This window comes from Oncorhynchus clarkii, chromosome 28 (genome assembly GCF_045791955.1).
Source record: "Oncorhynchus clarkii lewisi isolate Uvic-CL-2024 chromosome 28, UVic_Ocla_1.0, whole genome shotgun sequence".
NCBI classification, from domain to species: Eukaryota; Metazoa; Chordata; class Actinopteri; order Salmoniformes; family Salmonidae; genus Oncorhynchus; species Oncorhynchus clarkii.
In genome coordinates, this window is record NC_092174.1 from 30,134,022 (window position 1) to 30,158,279 (window position 24,258).

Below are 24,258 nucleotides of genomic sequence, written 5' to 3' on the forward strand. Positions count from 1 at the left end.
TTTTTAAACACCAATAGCTGGCATGATCAACATTATCCCCACATCATCCTAAAACAATGTAGAAAATAGTAAAAATTAAGAAAAACCCTTGAATGAGTAGGTGTGTCCAAACTTTTGACTGGTACTGTGTAATATGACAGTTCATTCCTCCAGGAGTAATAATATTTTTTTGGGAGATCTTCATGTTTGCTGAGTACTGGAGGAGGATGTAAATCTCATGAGCCTCTGGAGTCCTGATTCTGTATGGAGAATAGTCAGCACTCACCATGTCAGTGTCCAGTGTTGAAGTGGAGGGTGACTGGCAGTGTATAGGGAGAATGTGGCATTGTTTAAAAATCAGTGTTTACTTTTAAAGTGCAGTGAAACTGTGACAGTGTTCAGTATTCAGTGTTCAGCATGGGGAGGCTGGTGCTGATTAGACAGCCAATCCCTCAAGGTCGATTGTGTGTCCAATGAAGCCAGTGAAGTGTTCACAAAACATCCTGACCAGGATTTATTCACTGACAAGTGGAGGGAGAGAGAGAGAGAGAGAGAGAGAGAGAGAGAGAGAGAGAGAGAGAGAGAGAGAGAGAGAGAGATAGAGAGAGAGAGAGAGAGAGAGAGAGGAGTAATGTTCATTTAAGTGCTGTCCCATTAAGTGTCAATTAAAGTAACTAATTTGCTCAAGTGGCAAAAGATTACTCAGCCACCCAAGTGAGAAATGCATTTTTGGTACCTAAGAGGTATAATGGTTCAATGTCACAGCAGTGGGTTTACATGAATTCACATTCATTCAAATGTAATGCATGGTAGACTATATACAGTGCATTCGGAAAGTATTCAGACCCCTTGACTTTTTCCACATCTTGATACGTTACAGCCTTATGCTCATCAATCTACACACAACACCCCATAATGGCAAAGTGAAAACAGGTTTGCAGAAATTGTGTACATTTATTAAAAATACAAATCAGACTCATTATTTAAATATTCAGACCCTTTACTATGAGATTCGAAATTGAGCTCAGGTGCAAACTGTTTTTAATGTAATTTAACTAAGCAAGTCAGTTAATTAAGAACAAATTCTTATTTACAATGACGACCTACCAAAAGGCAAAAGTCCTCCTGTGGGGATGGGAGCTGTGATAAAAATATCTATATATATATATATGACAAAACACACATCACGACAAGAGAGACACCACAATGCTACATTAAGAGAGACCTTAGACAACAACATAGCAAGGCAGCAACACATGACAACACAACATGGTAGCAACACAACATGACAACAACATGGTAGCAACACAACATGGCTGTGGCATAACATGGTAGCAGCACAAATCATGGTACAAACATTATTGGGCACAGACAACAGCACAAAGGGCAAGACGGTAGATACAACTATACATCACGAGAAGCAGCCACAACTGTCAGTAAGAGTGTCCATCTTTGAATGAAGAGATGGAGAAAAACCTGTCCAGTTGGAGTGTTTTTTGCAGCTCGGTCCAGTCGCTAGCTGCAGTGAACTGAAAAGAGGAGCAACCCAGGGATATGTGTGCTTTGGGGACCTTTAACAGAATGTGACTGGCAGAACAGGTGTTGTATGTGGAGGATGAGGGCTGCAGTAGATATCTCAGATAGAGGGGAGTGAGGACTAAGAGGGTTTTATAAATAAGCATCAACCAGTTGGTCTTGAGACGGGTATACAGAGATGACCAGTTTACAGAGGAGTATAGAGTGCGGTGATGTGTCCTATAAGGAGCATTGTTGAGCAAAGTACAGTGAATGCAGCAAAGTACGGAGCAAAGTACAGAAAGATCCTTGGTGAAAATCTGCTCCAGAACGCATCGACCTCAGATAAGGTCGAAGGTTCACTTTCTAACAGGACAACAACACTAAGCACACAGCCAAGACAATGCAGGAGTGGCTTTGGGATACGTCTCTGAATGTCCTTGAGTGGCCCAGCCAGAGCCCGGACTAGAACCCGATCGAACATCTCTGGAGAGACATGTAAATAGCTGTGCAGCGATGCTCCCCATCCAACCTGACAGAGCTTGAGAGGATCTGCAGAGAAGAATGGGAGAAACTCCCCAAATACAGTTTTGCCAAGCTTGTAGCATCATACCCAAGAAGATTCTAGGCTGTATCGCTGCCAAAGGTCTTTCAACAAAGTACTAAGTGAAGGGTCTGAATACTTATGTAAATGTGATATTTCAGTTTTTTTACATTTGCAAAAATTTGCAAAGATTTCTAAAAACATTTTTTTTGCTTTGTCATTTGGTGTATTGATGAAGGGGGGGGGGGGGAATCAACTTTATACATTTTAGAATAAGACTGTAACATAACAAAATGTGAAAAAAGTCAAGGGGTCTGAATACTTTCCGAATGCACTTTCCGAATTCCAATCAGTTTCATGAGGACACAAGTGTCCATCACATTGGTGATCTACCAATTGATACAAATTATTATCGTAATTGACTTGAATATTTGGCATACCAGGATATTATTAAAAATAAAAAACACATCATTACAGCAGAGTATCGGAATATTATTTTAGCTGATTTTTATATCTATATGTTGACAGCAGGTATCGACTCTAAAGGTTTCCACACTGTCTACGCAAACAGAGCCGACAGAGGTCCGTTTGTGTCGCTCTCTATGTAGTTCTACGTACATTTATTTGTGAGGGCGATTTTTTTTTACCTGATGCAAATGGACCTCCGTCGGCTCCGTTTGCGTAGACTATGTAGAACCCTTCAGACCCAAAACGTTTTTTTTATAGGTAGCGCAAGTTATCTGTTCCTGCGCCAAAACTCTGTTCTCCTTTTTCTTTTCAAATGGCAAGGAAACATGTTTTCAAAACTTTTATTTTCATGACTGAGCAAAATTGTTTGGACCATCAAAACAGAATGAAATTGCAGTATCAAATCCCAATCGTCACCTACGGTATTGGTCCTACTACTCAACTCTTTCCAACACATTACGTGAAAAAGCTTGACATTCTATTATTGTAATATCACCAACTATTTAGTATGTTAAAGACCAGCTTGCTTTCCGCTGCTCCAGCTTGCTTTCCGTTGGATCGTCAAGCCACGGCTAATCCCTGTGGTGGGACTCTGTTTTCTTTCTCTCTGATTTAGTGGAAGTGACAAGTGCTATCCCCACAATACTGCAAAAAATGTGTTGTTCTCTCTAGACCTGCGGGGCAGGCAGGTGTCAGTGCTTTGTTCCAGCTGACTCTTAATTGCCAGCAGTTGAAGCAATCAGTAGCATTTGATTGGTGTGATATTCGATTTGCTCTTTAAGAAGCTATAAAACTATAAACACTATAAGCCAGACTCATTGCTTTACTGGACACAGGGTCATGCAGAATGATGGGTTGACAGTGGAAAGGAAAAATGATTCAGTCTGACTAATCAGAGTTACACACTCCAATTTTGATTTAACTGAATTGGACGAGCACTTGAGGCAACAGAGAAGTGGCTTGAAATTAGATGAGGCTCCTGAGGGAGGTCACACAATTGTGACACCAAAGTGTTAATATACAGTATTTGTCTCTCTAGAGGTCTTGGGAAGATCCAGTGACCTAGAGGCTGGCCAGTTATTGAATGACACGGTTATGACATCGAAGGGACAGACAATGATGGACCTCCTTCCAAACAGCCTGGTAAAGCATGTTTTAAATAAACCATGGAATTAGATGAACACTCATACAAAAAAGGCACACAGAGGCGGTTTAAAAATGTATAAACCTCTTAAAGAGCCACTCCGTTGACATTAACATTTAGACGTTTTGAAAGGAAAGGAAATAATCAATTTACTGTGCGGCACCCTATCTGAGAGGGTCCGTTACCGTTTGAAACCTCTGATTTCTGTTCAATTGTTTCCAAAACCAACTAATGTAACCCTGGCATGGTGCCCACTAAACTGTTCATTTTAGTGCACTGTCGGCCAACTAGGTGAAATTTGAGAGACTTGACAGTCACAGTGGTATCTTTAGAACCGCAAAGTCAAAATACTGAGACTATTATGAGTCCAGTCATACAGTATCTTCAACCCTCCCAGTAACAATTCAGTGACCTGAATTTGAACCCTTATTCTAATATGCAGGCCTACAACTGCATGTCCAATATTGTTCATTGTACTGTAATCCCAAGGAGACAATCATTCAGTGAATAGAAATCATTCTGACTATCATACGTAGGATCTTAATTTGACCCAGTTTGCTACAGCAGGAAAATTATCCTGTAGCAACAGGAAAAGTTCATTATTAAGTGGATTATAATTAATGGACATTTTTGTAGAGGTTGATTAGATTTTTTGTAAGGGAAAATCAAGTCAGTGGAAATTACAATCTCAGAAGCATTTTTAAACCTCAAAAACACTACACGTTTTAAATATCCTACATTGTAAGAAAGTTCTCCTGCAACAGGGTGATCAAATTAAGATCCTACATCTGTAGGCAAGATTTGTGTCGAAAGAGTCACCTGTCACAGAATATGTTGCTTTTACGTAAAATACAATTTTACATAATCTTGACCTAAGGTTGTACAGCTTTAGAAGTGTCTTAATAAGGTGAATTCACATAAGAGTGTGGAAGTTGTTCTTGATCTGCATGACAAATTCTCCTGAAATAACAGAAATACTAAGCATAAATTAGCAATCACAAAGTTATGTTAAAGTAAAAATTTACAGATCCAAAGTCTATAGGTAAGGCATATCAAAATAACTATATTGTACGTCCTTATCATGGATTATAGATAGCGGTATTTATGTTCAATGTTGTGTCATATTAGATGTACTGTTGTAAGCGGTGATGTAATAGTAAAAAAAAAGATTGGTGGGTAAATGCTGACCACCGTTCGTGTTGAGTAAAGTAACGCTGTCACGACTTCCGCCCCCTCCTTTCGGGCGGTGTTCGGCGGTCGACGTCACCGACCTTCTAGCCATCACTGATCCATTTTTCATTTTCCATTGATTTTGTCTTGTCTTCCTTCACACCTGGTTCCAATCCCATCAATTACATTTTGTGTATTTAACCCTCTGTTTCCCCTCATGTTCTGTGGAGATTGTTTGATTGTATGTTTTGTGCAAGTCATGTGTCGGTGTGCGACGGGTTTTGTACCCATTTTTATTATTTTTTGTATATATTTTTTTAAGTTTTATGAGCACTTATTAAACGACTCTGTTTATACCAAGTTCGATCTCCTGCGCTTTACTTCCCTGCCACCAACACGCACCCATTACAAACGCTCTCTATATTACATTTTAATACATTTTTCTGCAAAAGGTGGATTTGCATTTGCCCTCCACTACACTTCTGGTGTAAGTCTCTAGGGTGTATTCCAGAGAAGTAAGTGGTTGTGGATACTGGAAAGAGGTATGACCCCTGTATGAATAATTGTATGACACCATGTGGTCAGGATAACCACATTATGGCAGCTCAGTTGGCTCAGGGCCCATATGACCCCGTGCTGTAACATCCTGCTGGGTTCACTGAGTATAACGGCCTGTCTAGCACGCTTAACATGAATCTGTGAAATACATTGATCTACACATGCTGATTTCGTTCCCCATCGTCTCTGAGCTTGACTGTCTGTATTGCTAGGACTCTCAAGATACACTAAATGACCAAAAGTATGTGGACACCTGCTCTCTGAACATCTCATTCCAAAATGCATAGTCACTTTAACCCTACCTTCCCCTAATTACCTTGACTAACCTGTACCCCCACACATTGACTCGGTACCCTTTATATAGCCTCGCTATTGGTATTCTATTGTGTTACATTTTATTTTTTACTTTAGTTTATTTAGTAAATATTTTCTTAACTCTGTTTCTTGAACTGCATTGTTGGTTAAGGGCTTGCAAATAAGCATTTCACGGTAATGCCTGTTGTATTCAGAATATGTGACAAATGCAATTTGATTTGAATTTGATTTGAAATCATGGGCATTAATATGGAGTTGTTCCCCCTTTGCTGCCATAACAGCCTCCACTCTTCTGGGAAGGCTTTCCACTAGATGATGGAACATTACTGTGGGGACTTGCTTTCATTCAGCCACAAGAGAATTGAGGAGGTCAGGAACTGATGTTGGGCGATTAGGCTTGGCTCGCAGTCGGTGTTCCAATTCATCTCAAAGGTGTTCGATGGGGTTGAGGTCAGGGCTCTGTGCAGGCCAGTCAAGTTCTTCCTTTCTGTATGGACCTTGCTTTGTACATGGGGGCATTGTCATGCTGAAACAGGAAAGGGCCTTTCCCAAACTGTTGCCACAAAGTTGGAATCACAGAACCGTCTAGAATGTCATTGTATGCTGTAGCATTAAGATTTCTCGTCACTGAAACTAAGGGGCCTAGCCCGAACCATGAAAAACAACCCCAGACCATTATTCCTCCTCCACCAAACGTTATAGTTGGTACTATGCATATTGGCAGGTAGCGTTCTTCTAGCATCTGCCAAACACAGATTCATCCTTCGGACTACCAGAGGATCAAGCGTGATTCATCACTCCAGAGAACGTGTTCCACTGCTCCAGAGTCCATTGGCGGCGAGATTTACACCACTCCAGCCGATGCTTGGCATTGCGCATAGTGATCCCACACCTCAATCACACCGACAGCGTCATTGCATTTTGGTACACCAGGAATTCATTCATTTCCAACGGAACACTACATTTGCCTTGGAGCATTGCGTTGCAGAGGCAGAGGCAGTTGCAGTGCGCTTTGTGTGATGCATACTTTGGATTTATCGAATGTATGCGCCAAACTGTATGTGTAAATGGCTTGATAGAAATGATAGCAGTTGAATGTTAAAATTTTGTTGCACACATATCCAGATTATGCTCCGTAACATTTTGCGCAATGACGCTGTCGGTGTGATCAACACGTTAGGCTTGTGTGCGGCTGCTCGGGCCATGGAAACCCATTTCATGAAGCTCCCGATTAACAGTTATTGTGCTGAAGTTGCTTCCAGAGGCAGTTTGGAACTCAGTAGTGAGTTTACAAGCACACAAGCACACGTGACCACCCTCCTGAAGCGTTTTATCAGTCGACACCATGCGAAAAGTGGGGACGCTTCAGGCTGAGGAGTACATTTCATACACCCCTATGTCCTTCACTGGCTGTTTTTTCATAAATAAAAAAAATCCTAACACACCACATCTCTCCCTGCCCAGAAGCTTTTAACAGCCTAACAAATGTTAAGACATGAACTCTCTCAATATTACCAGAGATTTCATGTAAAATTTGACTAGTATTTTACATTTTGCAGAGTTTGCTGCTTTTTCGAACATAACATTTTTAAATATGCCCTGAAGAACTGTGGAAGAAACACTTCTTATCCAGACCACTGGGATTCCACACATATATTCCTCATAACTAAACATAACTCATAATATCTCAGTGACGAGCAAAATATCTATTGATTATCCTTACTGAAATGTTCAGGTCATTCATTACATGGTGTAAATGAGTGAATTACATTATACTGCCTGTTTTTCAAAGCATTGAAAATAGGAACTTTTTAAAATATTTATGGCAAAGTTGATAGCACAATTATTCCAAACCATTTACAGCAGATGAATGTGTTGTCCTACCTAACTGCTACTTTTTAAACCATTCATGTGAAACCAAGTTTTCAGCAAACGCAATGTCCCTATTATGCTTATCTAAAGTACCTTATATGTGAGCGCTATGGGAGTGAATAATGTGCTGCCTTGGATGTTGGCGTATTGAAACTCAGTTGGCACTGAGCAGATATAATGCAAATGATGCAAGCAACACTGCACAAACTTTCAACAATAACAAACAGTTTATTCCACGGACTTGAGACGTTTCTGACCATCGATTTGTCATTTTAGCTGATCTCTTGTTTCCATGTTGTTCATTTAGCTGCTTTAGCAATTGTTTCATTGCTAACCAGTGTCTTGTCCCTTTAACTTGGGCTAACATTATAGTGCTGGCTTTGACATCCAGCTTTTTAGGGTACAATATACAGTACATGAGAGTGCATGGGAAGTCTGTGTTCATAGTTTACCCAGAGAAGGATTGGGATGATTAGATTGTTTGGAAAAACCTATGATTGAACACAGTGTTCTAAAACAAGTGTTAATATACAGTTAATAAGCACTTTATAATTGAACACAAACAGGGTTTGAACGTTCGCACAACCTTGTTTGAACCCATAACACGGTTACGAAGTGGTAGTGTGATCATAACAACATACAGGAACTCAATTCCTTCGGTTCACCTGACTTAGAATTCCTCACAATCAAATGTCGACCGAATTATCTACCAAGAGAATTCTCTTTGATTATAATCACAGTCGTGGATATCCTACCCAAGCAGACACATCGACGGCCCTGAAAGAACTTCATTTGACTCTATGTAAACTGGAAACCACATATCCTGAGGCTGCATTCATTGTAGCTGGGGATTTTAACAAGGCTAATCTGAAAACAAGACTCCCTAAATTCTATCAGCATATCGATTGTGCTACCAGGGCTGGTAAAACCCTGGATCATTGTTATTCTAACTTCCGCGATGCATATAAGGCCCTGCCCCGCCCTCCTTTCGGAAAATCTGACCACGACTCCATTTTGTTGCTTCCAGCCTATAGACAGAAACTTAAACAGGTAGCCCCCGCGCTCAGGTCTGTTCAACGCTGGTCCGACCAATCTGATTCCACGCTTCAAGATTGCTTCGATCACGTGGATTGGGATTTGTTCCGCATTGCGTCAAACAACAACATTGACGAATATGCTGATTCGGTGAGCGAGTGCATTAGCAAGTGCATTGGCGATGTCGTACCCACAGCAACTATTGAAACATTCCCAAACTGTGGATTGATGGCAGCATTCGCGCGAAACTAAAAGTGCCAACCAATGCTTTTAACCAGGGCAAGGTGACCAGAAACATGACCGAATACAAACAGTGTAGCTATTCCCTCCGCAAGGCAATCAAACAAGCTAAGCGTCAGTATAGAGACAAAGTAGAGTCGGAATTCAACGGCTCAGACACAAGAGGTATGTGGCAGGGTCTACAGTCAATCACGGATTACAAAAAGAAAACCAGCCCCGTCGCGAACCAGGATGTCTTGCTCCCAGACAGACTAAACAACTTCTTTGCTCGCTTTGAGGACAATACAGTGCCAATGACACAGCCCGCTACCAAAACCTGCAAACTCTCCTTCACTGCAGCCAACGTGAGTAAAATATTTAAACGTGTTAACCCTCGCAAGGCTGCAGGCACAGACGGCATCCCTAGCCGCATCCTCAGAGCATGCGCAGACCAGCTGGCTGGTGTGTTTACGGACATATTCAATCATTCCTTATCCCAGTCTGCTGTTCCCACATGCATCAAGAGGGCCACCATTGTTCTTGTTCCCATGAAAGCTAAGGTAACTAAACGATTACCGCACCGTAGCACTCACTTCCGTCATCATGAAGTGCTTTGAGAGACTAGTCAATGACCATATCACCTCCACCCTACCTGACACCCTAGACCCACTCCAATTTGCTTACCGCCCCAATAGGTCCACAGACGAAGCAATCGCAACCACACTGCACACTGCCCTAACCAATCTGGACAAGAGGAATACCTATGTGAGAATGCTGTTCATTGACTACAGCTCAGCATTTAACACCATAGTACCCTCCAAACTCGACCCTTGGTCTCGACCCCGCCCTGTGCAACTGGGTACTGGACTTCCTGACGGGCCGCCCCCAGGTGGTGAGGGTAGGTAACAACATCTCCACTCTGCTGATCCTCAACACTGGGGCCCCATAAGAGTGCGTTCTGAGCCCTCTCCTGTACTCCCTGTTCACCCACGACTGCGTGGCCATGCACGCCTCAAACTCAATCATCAAGTTTGCAGATGACACTACAGTGGTAGGCTTGAATACCAACAACGACGAGACGGCCTACAGGGAGGAAACTGAATTGGTCCACCAACACAGACAGCGTGGTGAAGAAGGGGGAGCAGCACCTCTTCAACCTCAGGTGGTTGAAGAAATTCGGCTTGTCACCAAAAACACTCACAAACTTCTACAGATGCACAATCGAGAGCATCCTGTCGGGCTGTATCACCGCCTGGTATGGCAACTGCTCCTTCCACAACCGTAAGGCTCTCCAGAGGGTAGTGAGGTCTGCACAACGCATCACCGGGGGCAAACTACCTGCCTTTATGGAAGGCCATAAAGATCATCAAGGACAACAACCTCCCGAGCCTCTGTGTCACGTTCTGACCATAGTTCTTTTGTGTTTTCCTTGTTTTAGTGTTGGTCAGGACGTGAACTGGGTGGGCATTCTATGTTGTGTGTCTAGTTTGTCTGTTTCTATGTATGGCCTGATATGGTTCTCAATCAGAGGCAGGTGTTAGTCATTGTCTCTGATTGGGAACCATATTTAGGTAGCTTGTTTTGTGTTGTGGTTTGTGGGTGGTTGTTTCCTGTCTTTGTGTTCTCTGCACTAGATAGGACTGTTTTGTGTTGTGGTTTGTGGGTGGTTGTTTCCTGTCTTTGTGTTCTCTGCACCAGATAGGACTGTTTTGTGTTGTGGTTTGTGGGTGGTTGTCTTCTGTCTTTGTGTTCTCTGCACCAGATAGGACTGTTTCAGGTTTTGCCACGTTTGTTATTTTGTATATGTGTAGTGTTCACGTTATCGTCTTTTATTAAACATGTTGCACACGAACAACGCTGCATTTTGGTCCTCCTCTCCTTCGACGGAAGTAAACCGTTACACACTGCCTGTTCACCCCGCTATCATCCAGAAGGCGAGGTCAGTACAGGTGCATCAAAGCAGTGACCGAGAGACTGAAAAACAGCTTCTATCTCAAGGCCATCAGACTGTTCGACAGCCACCACTAACATTGAGTGGCTGCTGCCATACATGTACAAAATGTATCACTAGCCACTTTAAACAATGCCACTTAATATAATGTTTACATACCCTACATTACTCATCTCATATGTATATACTGTACTCTATACCATCTACTGCATCTTGCCATCTTTATGTAATACATGTATCACTAGCCACTTTAAACAATGCCACTTAATATAATGTTTACATACCCTACATTACTCATCTCATATGTATATACTGTACTCGATACCATCTACCGCATCTTGCCTATGCCGTTCGGTACCATCACTCATTCATATATCATTATGTACATATTCTTCATCCCCTTACACTTGTGTGTATAAGGTAGCTGTTGTGAAATTGTTAGTTTAGATTACTCGTTGGTTATTACTGCATTGTCGGAACTAGAAGCACAAGCATTTCGCTACACTCGCATTAACATCTGCTAACCATGTGTATGTGACAAATAACATTTAATTTGATTTAGTGTGGACATAGGGCTTCTGTTAAATCACATTTGAATATGAGAGGCAAACTCATTGTCTGTGTATATCCTGAAATTATCAAATCAGTCAACCTATCCCGCTATCATAGCCAACATATTGAATTTCCATATCAGTGCCAATTACTAACAAAAAGCTAAACATTTCACTTTGGATCAGTTTAATACCCTGTATTTTTATTTATGCTAAATGGCCGACTGGATTCAAACCTCTGTCTCCTGTGTGAACCTGCTGGGTTAAAGCTTAGGCATTAGATTGCTGAGCTAGCACAAGATCTACTGGACAATTAATTGTATGTTAACATTTCTCAAAATAGTTGGCTGGTCAACCATCATCTGTGATCTATTGTTTTCATATTGACACCTGTTAGTATTTATTAATCAGAGGTTGTTATTGTATAATCTCATCAACTACTTTCCTGGATGCTGACAATGATGCATTGGGTGACACAGGTGTTTTTCTATATTATCAATCAGCAGGGTGTTGCTGCTCACCAATGTGGTCTAATTCATCTGGAGAGGTATGGTGATGAAGAGTGAGTGAGTCCACCAACAGCACAGGGAAGGACAAGGCCAAAACAGACAGGAGCGATAGTGTGTCTTATTTTGACATTGATGATCATGTGTCATAACAGAATGGTTCTTACATAACTGAACAAATTGCTTACAAACAGTGTTCAATATTCGAAAAAAAATTATTCGCTCAAATAAAAATGTATTGTATCGTCACACATCTTGGTAGAAGAAACACATTTCAGCTAATATTTGAGAGCAAGTGGCTGCAAACACTGCATTAATTAATAATTTATTCGAGTTTAAAAATGGCACTTGAGTCTTTGGCTCCATTCCAGCAACCCACCCGCAAACTGAATATGATATTATTACTGTATCCAATATTAGAAGATTGGCTCCGATTGCACAGTTTACAGTTTCCCCTTCAATTAATAATCAGAACATTACGGCTAAATAAGTATTGCCACCCAATTACGCATGGACAGGGACAATCCCCACTATGTAGCCAATGTTAACAGTGTAAAGATGCACGGTGAAAAAATAAAAATAATATTTAAATGGTTTAATATCTTACTTGTGGTGTTGTACTTTACCCCGTTGATGTACTCTGGGCAGGGTCTCTCCATCATCCGTCCGGTGTTGCTCCTTGGCCAACATGTTCCAATCTCATCAGTTGTGGCATTGCAATACAAACCTTTAAATAAACAAAAAGGCGTTTAAATAATGATAATTAATTGCCCAAGACTTCAAGGGAAAGCATTAACCATTGATGACAGTGTCAAAATCCCCCCAACTCGTACCGTCAAAATCCATCAAAGAGAACGATGCGTTTTCGTAGAAAGTGTCTTGAAAGGCATCCATCAAACTACAGTTTGGGTCCCCAAACTCCCCAAAGATGATTTGGTAAATCGTAGCATCCATGGTTCAATTGATACGTTAAATCAAAGAGCTAGGCTTGAAGTCCGAAAGGCTCCTAACACGTTGCCTACTACGTGCATGTGTTTCATCCAAAATAGAATGCCAAGAAATAGTGCGCCCGTTTCAAACCCGTGGAAAGCTGCTCGTCCAATTGACGCACTCAGAATTTTGACTCCACGTAGGCTACTCGAGAGTTTCCTTCTATCTCCTCCTCTCCCTGTACAATCAGATCGATGCAGTGAGCTTCAGCCTACTAGCACAAATTCATAATCTTTCTGTTGAATTATGCACAAATTATAAAAGTTAGTTAAATTCATACCGAAAGACGACGGTCTTTTACACACTACCCATCTGCTATGTCTCATGACAGCCGGTGTCAGTGAGCTATTGAGACAAATGCGTCCAACTTTGAAAATACCAATCTGTTAGCAGTGGCTGATCCAATGTTCTGATGGAAGAACTGTTGGAAACGATATTTTATAGTTTTTTTCATAAACCTTTTAGTAAAAAGATTAAAGGTATTTTCTTTAGGTAAATATGAGGGGGGGAGAGGGAAGGAACAGGAGGGAGGGAAAAGGGGGCATTGAAACAGGTTATGGATACATCCCAGACATGATGTGGGTGACATAAATGTTACCTTAAATAGTTTTCAGTGGCATGTAGCCTAGAGAATATATAAATATCTATATTCTATTTATATGTTTAAATCGAAAACACAGATTCATTCAAGAAAATGGTTTTAAACTAACTACAGTCTGTTTTCCTCTCAGAATCCCCCCAAAGGGACCCTTTCTGACTAATCTCTTATTTTATTTAAAGAAGATCATTTTTGTAACAGTTAGTCAGATTACTATCAGATTAGGTTTTCCATACCTCTGAGTTATGCCAAGCACCGTTGTGAGATTCCGAATTCCCTAATATAATTTGCGTTATCCATCTAAAGTTCTGACTGCAGGGAAAAGTGTTTATTTCAATGTATTTTTAAGTCGACCTATCTATTTTGTGTGGGTGAAAAGAATCTGTTAGGTTGATAAAGGAATGAACATTAAACGGTTGTGAAATTGCATGAAAAATGTGTCAAACAAACTTTTGAAGATGTCACTTTTGAAATAAATGTTTCTATAGCTTTTGATGAAGCTGATGATAAATGTCCTGTAGGAACACTTTCTCCAATGCTTTCTGTATTACATATGTATCACCATTATGTCATCACAGACTGATGATCTATCTGTTTATTTGTTCAATTAGACTCATGACCTTTATCTAAATGAGAGAGTTCTCTCAGTTTTGCACTGGACTCGCACATACAATTACTGTTCCATCTCATTTACTGTAATATGCAGTCTAGACACGTATTAGGAGATCTGAAACATACACGTCCATTCGTCCCCCAACCCAGCTCTGTGAGTGTCAACTTCAGCACAGAGTAGCCTAGTGGAGGAAGTTTTAATTGCCCATGTCTATTAATAGCACCACCTAAATGTTAATGTATTCCCCCAGAGCAGGCTACCAGCTATGGAATTAGACTAGATATCATTATCACCATCATGATGATGATGATCATTATTAATTTACTTGTTATGCTCCATATTCCATTAGGCTAATGGGGGAAGCAGATAAGTAAACAAGTCTGTAAATAACATTGATTGTCGTCCCTGCACATCCAATTTATAGGCCTTAGGCACAGTATTCACATATTGGCTGTCATACTATATCGCCTGTGGTTCTGCTGTGAAATGTTCAGACTGGTTGAAAGTAAGTCTTTAATCTAACTGCACTGTCCAATTTACAGTAGCATGCAGTAGCAATTTACAATTGCAAGAATACCATGCTATTGTTTGAGGAGAGTGCACAGTTATGAACTTGAAAATGTATTAATAACTGATTTAAACAAAACTGCCAAGTGATCATTAATTAGAGTTTTTCAGGGTTATTCCCTGAATGCATAACCGTAAATTAAGAAGGGTTTATGAATATTGACTGATATGGCTTTATAAAAATAAAGTGGCTGTGGTATAAGACAATTATATTTCAGTTTGAATAAAACTAATAGCAATGCCTTTGATTGCTTTTCTAAGAGCATGTTGAAGGAATAATTATTTGTTTTTAATATCTTTCGCCTAAAAGGGATTTTAAACAAATAGCCTGTGGTGCTCTGTATACTTTGGGACAATAGGCTAGACCTGCAGTCATCAACTCTGTGCATCTTAGTGTAGTCTGTGCATGTCCAATAAAATATGCATTCTCTCTGCTGAGGAAAGGTAAAGGTAAACCCTTCTGGGTTTTCTGCTTCAAAAGTCTTGAAGTGAAGATGAGAGACATTACATCAGGGTTGCAAAGTTGGATCAAAATACCTGCAAATATAGGAGACCGATGGATCCCAGAGCCGCCTTGAGACCGTGAAGGTTGTGAATCAGTCCTGCACAGCTTTCACCTCTCATCATATATTTCAGATGAAGAATGCATTGGCCCATAATGTCTGGTAAATTAAGGAACCTCTACGGGATCGGTGCCACCCAACCCCCCCCCCCCCTCCCAATGGGACAGTTGAGCTAACGTGCACTAATGTGATTAGCATGAAGTTGTAAGTAACAGTAACAATAACATTTCCAAGAACGTAGACGTATCTGATATGGGCAGTAAGCTTAAATTCTTGTTAGTAAACCAATTAGACTCATTTGGGCAGTCTTGATAAAAAACTTTGAACAGAAATGCAACAAAATCTAAATTGCGCCTAAACTGGAATAATACATTGTAGCCTTTCTCTTGCATTTCAAACATGATGGAAAAACAAAACAAAAAAACACCAGATCTAGTGTGTTATATTCTCCTACATTAATTTCACATTTCCACAAACTACAAAGTGTTTACTTTCAAATGGTATCAAGAATATGCATATCCTTGCTACAGGAATGTAGATTTGGGTATGTCAATTTGGGAAAAAAAGGGTCCGATCCTTAACAGATGAGAGAAGACCTAGATTTCATCTACTGGCGCCATGGACCATCTAAACCAGGTGAATTGAATGTGTTGAGTTTCTGGTAACTTTATATAGTTTATCATCATAACAGGTCTTCCTGGTAACTCTTTATATGTCATCATAACAGTGAGAAGTGTGGACCATTTGAGGATAACAAAAGAAACCAGCAATTTAATAATATGTTCTTCCTTCTGGAGTCAACTTGTCTGACCTAATTTTAAACACTGACTGTCATACTTTATCTGCAAGCCCAGTTCCTGACGTTCTTTGTGCTGGTTCAAAGAGACACATTTGCTTCAGTTGTCTGATTGAAAAAGACTGAGTCTTCTAGGCCCGGCGGACAGAGAGAGAATCTGCAGATTCTCACTCAGTAAGGTGTTGCCCAGAGCAAGGGCACAATGGGCTGGAAAAACAGATTGCGGAATCATGCAGGTAGGAAACACAGCACGAATGAGGAAGAAGCAGCTGAAAGAGTTATTGCCATTGTTCTGTATCAATTGGCTTCATGTCAGATACTACATAATGTTTCCCCTAGGATTTTTTTTTGCAGCGGTGGCAGAATTAGTGGGGTGGGGGGGATACAGACCAATACAAAAGTCTCTATTGTAATAGATACATGATTGTAGAATCTCTCTGACAAAGTTGAGTTTTTTCACGATGCATCTAACTTATGTTTTAGACTTGATCTAAAATAAGCAGGGAGAGGGAGCTTTTAGTTTGACATGCTAGTGAGAATACAGGAGCAGAAGATGCCTTTTTCAAATAATCCTGTCAACAGGAATGATGATTAATGCTCTCTGTGTGTAACAGTGTTACTTCCGTCCCTCTCCTCGCCCCAACCTGGGCTTGAACCAGGGATCCTCTTAACACATCAACAACTGCCTCCCACAAAGCATTGTTACCTATCGCTCCACAAAAGCATCAGCTCTTGCAGAGCAAGGCAAACAATTACTTCAAGGTCTCAGAGCGAGTGACATCACAGATAGAGCACAACACTAGCTAGCCATTTCACACTGGTTACATGTGGAGGAGAGAAAATACGAATTTTCTCTCATAACACACGTGTAATTCATTATTTTGTCATCTCCAAATCTTGCTGAAATGTTTATCCACATCCAACAGGCTAAATACATTGGAAAATAATTTGACATGTTGTGCTAGGAGGTCAGACTATTCCCGTATTCCTTCATTTACGATATTCCGGGGAAAAAAATGTTTATGACACAATAGAGCTGTTGGTATTTACATGTTTCCATGTCCCAAAAATAGTTGGCTACAGCAACACTGACTCATTCCTCACATATTATGAAGCTAGGTTAATTTCACGCTCGCAAACGAACAACCAAGTCTGTGTAAAACCCCAGACATCCAACACTCTCGGAATAAGTGCTGCTCAAGCATATTAATTGGTATGACTGAGAACACTGAAGGTGGATGTGATTATTAATACTAGCTAATTGTGCCAATAAACATCCTCTAGTTAAATGATCTGCCTTGGCTTAAGCAGTGCTTGTCATTCAATCAGCCCGTTGTGCACACCAGTGAGTGTTACCTCAGTCTTGTTGCGTGACAAAGCTACTTTGGGGTATGTGCTCTGACTGAGCATCACTCTAATTCTTCAGTCAATAAATAAAGTAAAGTCATTAACAGGCTGTAAAGAACAAACACTCATTGTGTTCCCCACTTTCATTAATATTTTACATTACCTGTGACATTGTAGAGTGCGGAGAGAGCCTCACAGTATTTCTGTAGCAGGGCAAGCAGGGAGAGCTGGGAGAGCTGCTCACACAATGTACTGGGCTGGAAAGGCAGGAGAAGAAGAAAAATAAAGTGCATGTGAGCAATTTGATGAATGAATGTAAATATTAATTTACTCTGTAAGTGTTCTATGATTAGGGATGCAAATAGGCTTTTTTAATCATCTGAATAATTTTGACAAATTGTTCAAATCTGGCAACAAATGCATTGCATTAAGGATTAAAAAACGTCATATTAGACATGGTGGTATTACCTAGCTATGGTGAATAACCAAACAGACAGTAGATAGATCTGAAGGTTAATTTAGCTGTGGTTCTAATCAGAGGCAGTCGACAGTGTGTCCCTCCTGTCCTCAGGTAATGCAATGACTCCTGCTAATGTAATGTACCCACCTGACTAAGTTCATTTGGCAGGCAGGAGGACTCTACAGAAGCATGTGTGCAGCTTATCAGAGTGACCCTCCCCTCCCAGACAGAGTGGCTGGCCTGACCCCATGACTTGCTCCTCTGGGTGATGTGAAGGCATGGCAGAGCACAATAACAAGGTAGCAACGTGAGCTCCCACATGGCTGAGTTTGGGTGTGGGCCAAAATATAAGCTTCATCTTTATCCATACCTCTTCTCTACCGTTCCCTACTCTCCTCCCCTATCCTGTCCTCTCCTCTCTCCTCCTCTGCTCTCTAACCACCTCTACCTCCACTGGTGGTCAGATATGACAGTGTGGCAAACGTGGCAACAAGAGGTTACAGATGTTTGTGTTTGGGCAAAAGCAACATCCGCTTCTCCTCTATCCCTCCCTTTTTGACGGGCACTGACTGGTGGTCAGATTAGATAGTGGGCAAGGTAAGCCCTCATTTTATAGCTGGGGGGCCAGCTGTGTTCTGTAAAATGAATGTCCTTTTTTGGAGGGAGCGGGGGACAAGAACAGGCTGGAGCACAAAGGAAGCTGAGGGTAGAAGGGCAGCTGCAGCATTAAGGTCTCCTCTGGGGTTGGACTGAGATCTCTGGGGGGTTCTGGGGGTTGTGGTGGACGAAGTCGTTCTAAGGACGCTGTCTAAAGGGTCTATTACAGGGCAGGTCAGGGCTGTTTCACATGTGGCGTAGTCATACTAACTTACAATCTTTCACCCTGCAAGAGAGTTTGTCACATGAATGATGTACCGCTGCAGCAACAAAGATATTTAAAAAATGCAACATATTAATGCTCCCTAATATAGGGTTGCAGAATTCTGGGAACATTTAATAAATTTCCTGGTTTACCCGAAATCCCGGTTGGAGGATTCCGGGAATCAGCAGGGAATAAGCAGGAAATCCATAAACCTCCAAACAGGATTTCTGGAAAACCAGGGAATTTATTGAAAGTCACGGAATTTTGCAACCTCACTCACAACTGTAGCTCTGGACTTGAGGAATTGCGTAACAGCACAGCAAGCCTAATTAGAATGCTCAGCTGACTGCTGCTGCTGTCACAGACCTCCCTCCCCTCTAGTCTATACATACAGCACCTTCAGAAAGTATTCATCACACCCCTGACCTTTTTCTGCATTTTGCTGTGTTTCAGTCTGAATTTTAAATGTTTTAAATTTAGATTTTGTTTCACTGGTTTACACACAAAACCCCATAATGTCAAAGTGGAATTATGTTTTAGGAAATGTGTAAAAATGTATTAAAAATGAAAAGCTGAAATGTCTTGAGTCAATAAGTATTCAACCCTTTTATTATGGCAAGCCGAAATAAGTTCAGGAGTAGAAATATACTTAGTAAGTCACATAATAAGTTGCATGGACTCACTCTGTGTGCAATAATATTGTTTAACATGATTTTTGAATGACTACCTAATTTCTGTACCCACACATGCAATTATCGGTATGGTCCCTCATTCGAGCAGGGAATTTCAAACACAGATTCAACCACAAAGACCAGGGAGGTTTGCTAACACATCACCGAGTACCACCCTTCATATTTTCAGGCATGGTGGTGCCTCATCATGTTAGAGGTATGCTTGTCATTGGCAGGGACTAAATAAACAGAATAAAGCTAACCACAGGCAAAATCCAAGAGGAAAACCTTGTTCAGTCTGCTTTCTAACAGACACTGGGAGACAAATTCACCTTTCTGCAGGACAATAACCTAAAACACAAGGCCAAATATACATTTCAGTTGCTTACCAAGAGGACATTGAATGTTTCTGAGTGGCCTAGCTACAGTTGACTTAAATTGACTTGAAAATCCATGGTAAGACTTGAAAATGGCTGTCTAGCAAATATTGTACAATCCAGGTGTGCAAAGCTCCTAGAAGACTTACCCAGAAAGACTCACAGCTGTAATCGCTGTCAAAGGGGATTCTAACATGTATTGACACAGGGGTGTGAATACTTATGTAACAAATTGGAATCTGCACTAACAGTTTTACAACGGCTTCATAATGGTAGCCTAATTTTGAAATAGTTACTGGGATCTGGAACAAACTGTTAACGACTAGTTAGCCATGTACAGTTTTCACTTCACTGCTATAGCCCTCAAAATAATTTGATGAACAAGGTATCCATTGACCTGTACTGTATAACTGCATCGAGAAAATGTTCCCTTTAAAAAAAAGATACTAGTCTACCTGTAAAACTATGTAGGAAATGTCCACGGTTCGTTCAATACATTTTAGAAAACATTCCCACACAGTTCCTAAGGGATCACATTTGCTTTTCCATTACGTGTGTTTGTGTGTGTGTATCTGCACATGTCCGCGTCTAGGTCACTCATGGTGAGGTCTCAATATGTTACTAGTCAAGAATTCTTTAAAACCATTCATAATTGGTAAGCATTAAACCCCCACACATGTAGGCCTATAACATACTGTATATTCAATTCCGATCTGATCCAAATATCAAGTACAGATTTGATTAGCATTATCTGGACTGCATGCTGTCTCACAAATGTATACTCAAACAGAATTGCATGCCTTGAGTGTAGAATAGATCAACTAAGGACGTCGAAAATAAAGTCACATTCTGAAGTAGATGTCACTGAAGTGGCAGTGAATTGACTCAAAGCAATCCATGTAGCCCCTCAACATGTGCCTGGTTAGTTTTCAAGTACTGTATGTGTATAGCCATTTATAATCTCAAGGTAAGACGAATAGAATACATTAAAGAAGATTGACATAGTTTCAAGGCATTTCTGCCTTCAGTCAAGGTAAAAACGGCATTGCAGTTGAAGTGTACATAGAAAAAAATTTGTCAGGAAATGTAAAGTATTAAATACTCACATACAACAGTAACAGAAGTAACACAATATTTGCAGCGTTCATGTTGATGCTGAAATCATGTTAGGAGAGACAGATCCAAAAAAACGACAGCTCTTTCACGGTCTGTGTCACATCCCATATCTCAAACTGTCATCAAGACGGAATCACATACTTATGAATGAAAGAAAACATTCTGCTCAGTTTTACATAGACAGAGACGGACCAATAAAGCATTAGAAAAGAGATAACAATCATCCATGCACTAACATGGGTGAGGTCAACTCTTAAAAGACTGCAATATGAAACTTCTCCTCATTAACTGTGAATGACTGAATGTCCTCATGCCGCCATGTATTCTCTGCCAGGAATCAGAATCTGATCTAACTGGTTTCTAAAAAACAAAAATAAACATTGCCATGTCAGATGTGGAGCAGAGCAGAGCTAGCAGAAATAGCAGAGAGAGTAAATCATTGTGGGAAAAAGCAACTCTAGTGTAATGAGACCATCAGATCAACTGTTGAGGCCAAATATTTCTCTCCCATTTCTCCAAGCTTTCACCTCCCACTCAGTGATCAGCTGGTCTTGGGACCTTCTGCCATAGATTACATTCTAAAGTTCAGGCCTCTATTTTTTTTAACTTCCATTGTGTGTGTGTGTGTGTGTGTGTGTGTGTCAAATCGAATTGTATTTGTCACATGCTTCGTAAGCAACAGGTGTAGACTAACAGTGAAAGGTTTGCCCTTCCCAACAGTGCAGAGAAGAATAAAATAGAGAAATAATAGAAAAGTAATAACACATGGTGATAATTCTGTCAACGAGCTACAAAAAATTCTCAGATGTCAAACTGGAAGAAAAATAACATTTGTAAAAAAAATGTTTTTTTTAAAGTAAGGTAAAACACGAATATATTTTGATTAGATAAGTACTCATCCCCCTGAGTCAATACATGTTAGAATCACCTTTGGCAATGATTACAGCTATGAGTCTTTCTGGGTAAGTCTCGAAGAGTTTTGCACAACTGGATTCAAATTTTTGTAATTATTCAAGCTCTGTCAAGTTGATTGTTGATCATTGCTAGACAGACATTTTCAAGTCTTGCCATAGATTTTCAAGCCAATTTAAGTCTAAACTGTAACTAGGCAATCAGGAACATTTAATGTCGTCTATGCAACTCCAGTGTGTATTTGGCCTAGTGTTTTAGGTTGTTGTCCTGCTGAAAGGTGAATTTGTGTCTGTTGGAAAGCAGACTGAAGCAGGTTTTTTCTTTATGATTTTGCCTGTGCTTAACTCTGTATTGTTTCCTTTTATCCAACAAAAACAAAACTCCCTTGTCCTTGCCAATGAAAAGCATACACATAACATGATGTAGCCACCACCATGCTTGAACATATGAAGAGTGGTACTCAGTGATGTGTTGTGTTGGATTTGCCCCAAAAATGATGCTTTGTAATCAGAAAATCATTTTTATTTTATATGTAACCTTTATTTAACTAGGCAGGTCAGTTAAGAATAAATTCTTATTTACAATGATGGCCTACCCCGGCCAAACCTAGACAGCGCTGGGCCAGTTGTGCGCCACCCTATGGGACTCCCAATCACAGCCAGATGTGATGCAGCCTGGATTCAAACCAGGGACTGTAGTGATGCCTCTTGCACTGAGATGCAGTGCCTTAGACCGCTGCGCCACTCGGGAGCCCAACATAAAGTACATTTCTTTGCCACATTTGTTGCAGTTTTGCTTAAGTGTCTTATTTCCAACAGGATGCATATTTTTGAAATGTTTATTCTATACAAGCTTCCTTCTATTCAGTCTATCATTTAGGTTAATATTGTGGAGTTACTGCAATGTTTTTGATCCATCTGTCACGTTCGTCATAAGGAGTAGACCAAGATGCAGCGTGGTAGGTTTCCATCCTTTATTTTGGAAATGAAAACTTAAAGAACAACACTAACCGTGCCGCGAAAAATAATGCTCACTGGCAACTATATCTAGACAAGATCCCACAAAGCACAATGGGAAAATGGCTACCTAAATATTATCCCCAATAAGAGACAACGATAAACAGCTGCCTCTGATTGGGAACCATATCAGGCCACCATAGAAATACAATTCCCCTAGATAACCCACCCTAAATCACACCCTGACCCAACCAACATAGAGAATAAACAGCTCTCTATGGTCAGGGCGTGACACCATCTTCAGTTTTCTGTTGTCACCAAATAACTGATTAAAACACACTATTTTGCAAAGAAGGTCTACAATAGCCTCAACACTACTCTGTGGGGTAGCACCATGGTGTAGCCGAAGGACAGCTAGCTTCTGTCCTCCTCTGGGTACATTGACTTCAATACAAAACCTAGGAGGCTCATTGTTCTCACCCCTCCCATAGACTTACTGCAGTGTATACAATGTGGTGAGTAGTTGACTCAAAGAGAGAGAAAGACAATAGTTGAACAGTTTGAAGGAGAAGCAAGAGATAAATAGAAAGACAGAGTGCCATTTTTTTCAGTTTGACTTACTTAGCTAGCAAATGCAGCTAGCTAGCTTAGCCTACTGAAACACCCCGCTCAAAACAGAGGGATGCTATGTTAGCTAGCTGGCTATGACTTTTCAACACAACACTGGAAGTCTTCCAAGTCAAGGCACACTTTTGGTATTACTTATTTATTGAGGGGCTTGCTGGTGTAACTGCTTACTGATTGTAAACTAATGTTACTGCATGATTTTAGCGGGTTCACTAACATGTTAATTCGGCGCCGACAGAGATGGCCGCCTCGCTTCGCGTTCCTAGGAAACTATGCAGTTTTTAGTTTTTTTACGTGTTATTTCTTACATTAGTACCCCAGGTCATCTTAGGTTTCATTACATACAGTCGAGAAGAACTACTGAATATAAGATCAGCGTCAACTCACCATCAGTACGACCAAGAATATGTTTTTCGCGACGCGGATCCTGTGTTCTGCCTTACAAACAGGACAACGGAGTGGATCCTATGCAGCGACCCAAAAAAACGACTCCGAAAGAGAGGGAAACGAGGCGGTCTTCTGGTCAGACTCCGGAGACGGGCACACCGTGCACCACTCCCTAGCATTCTTCTTGCCAATGTCCAGTCTCTTGACAACAAGGTTGATGAAATCCGAGCAAGGGTAGCATTCCAGAGGGACATCAGAGACTGCAACGTCCTTTGCTTCACTGAAACATGGCTCACTGGAGAGACTCTATCCGAAGCGGTGCAGCCAACGGGTTTCTCCACGCATCGCGCTGACAGAAACAAACATCTTTCTGGTAAGAAGAGGGGCGGGGGCGTATGCCTCATGGCCAACGTGACATGGTGTGATGAAAGAAACATACAGGAACTCAAATCCTTCTGTTCACCTGATTTAGAATTCCTCACAATCAAATGTAGACCGCATTATCTACCAAGAGAATTCTCATCGATTATAATCACAGCCGTATATATCCCCCCCCCCCAAGCAGACACATCGATGGCTCTGAACGAAC

The 24,258-nt window shown here is 40.8% G+C and overlaps 1 protein-coding gene across 4 annotated transcripts in view; it reads right to left on the reverse strand.

The window, feature by feature from the left end:
• Window positions 1–21,230, reverse strand: part of LOC139386900 (corticotropin-releasing factor receptor 2-like) — a 70,935-nt gene extending 49,705 nt beyond the window's left edge. The window contains exons 1-4 of one of the 4 annotated variants that reach the window (XM_071132772.1): window positions 20,778–21,026; window positions 17,465–17,558; window positions 12,435–12,554; window positions 11,843–11,860 (exon numbers count right to left, since the gene is read on the reverse strand). In XM_071132772.1, coding sequence (XP_070988873.1) covers window positions 11,843–11,860; window positions 12,435–12,554; window positions 17,465–17,558; window positions 20,778–20,819 — 274 coding nt within the window. In that variant the 5' untranslated portion in view covers window positions 20,820–21,026. Of the gene's footprint in view, window positions 1–11,842; window positions 11,861–12,434; window positions 12,555–12,660; window positions 13,124–17,464; window positions 17,559–20,777 lie in introns of those variants that run through there. The other 3 variants (XM_071132774.1, XM_071132773.1, XM_071132775.1) reach the window with 3 other exon arrangements.
• Between the last annotated feature and the right edge of the window lie 3,028 nt (window positions 21,231–24,258).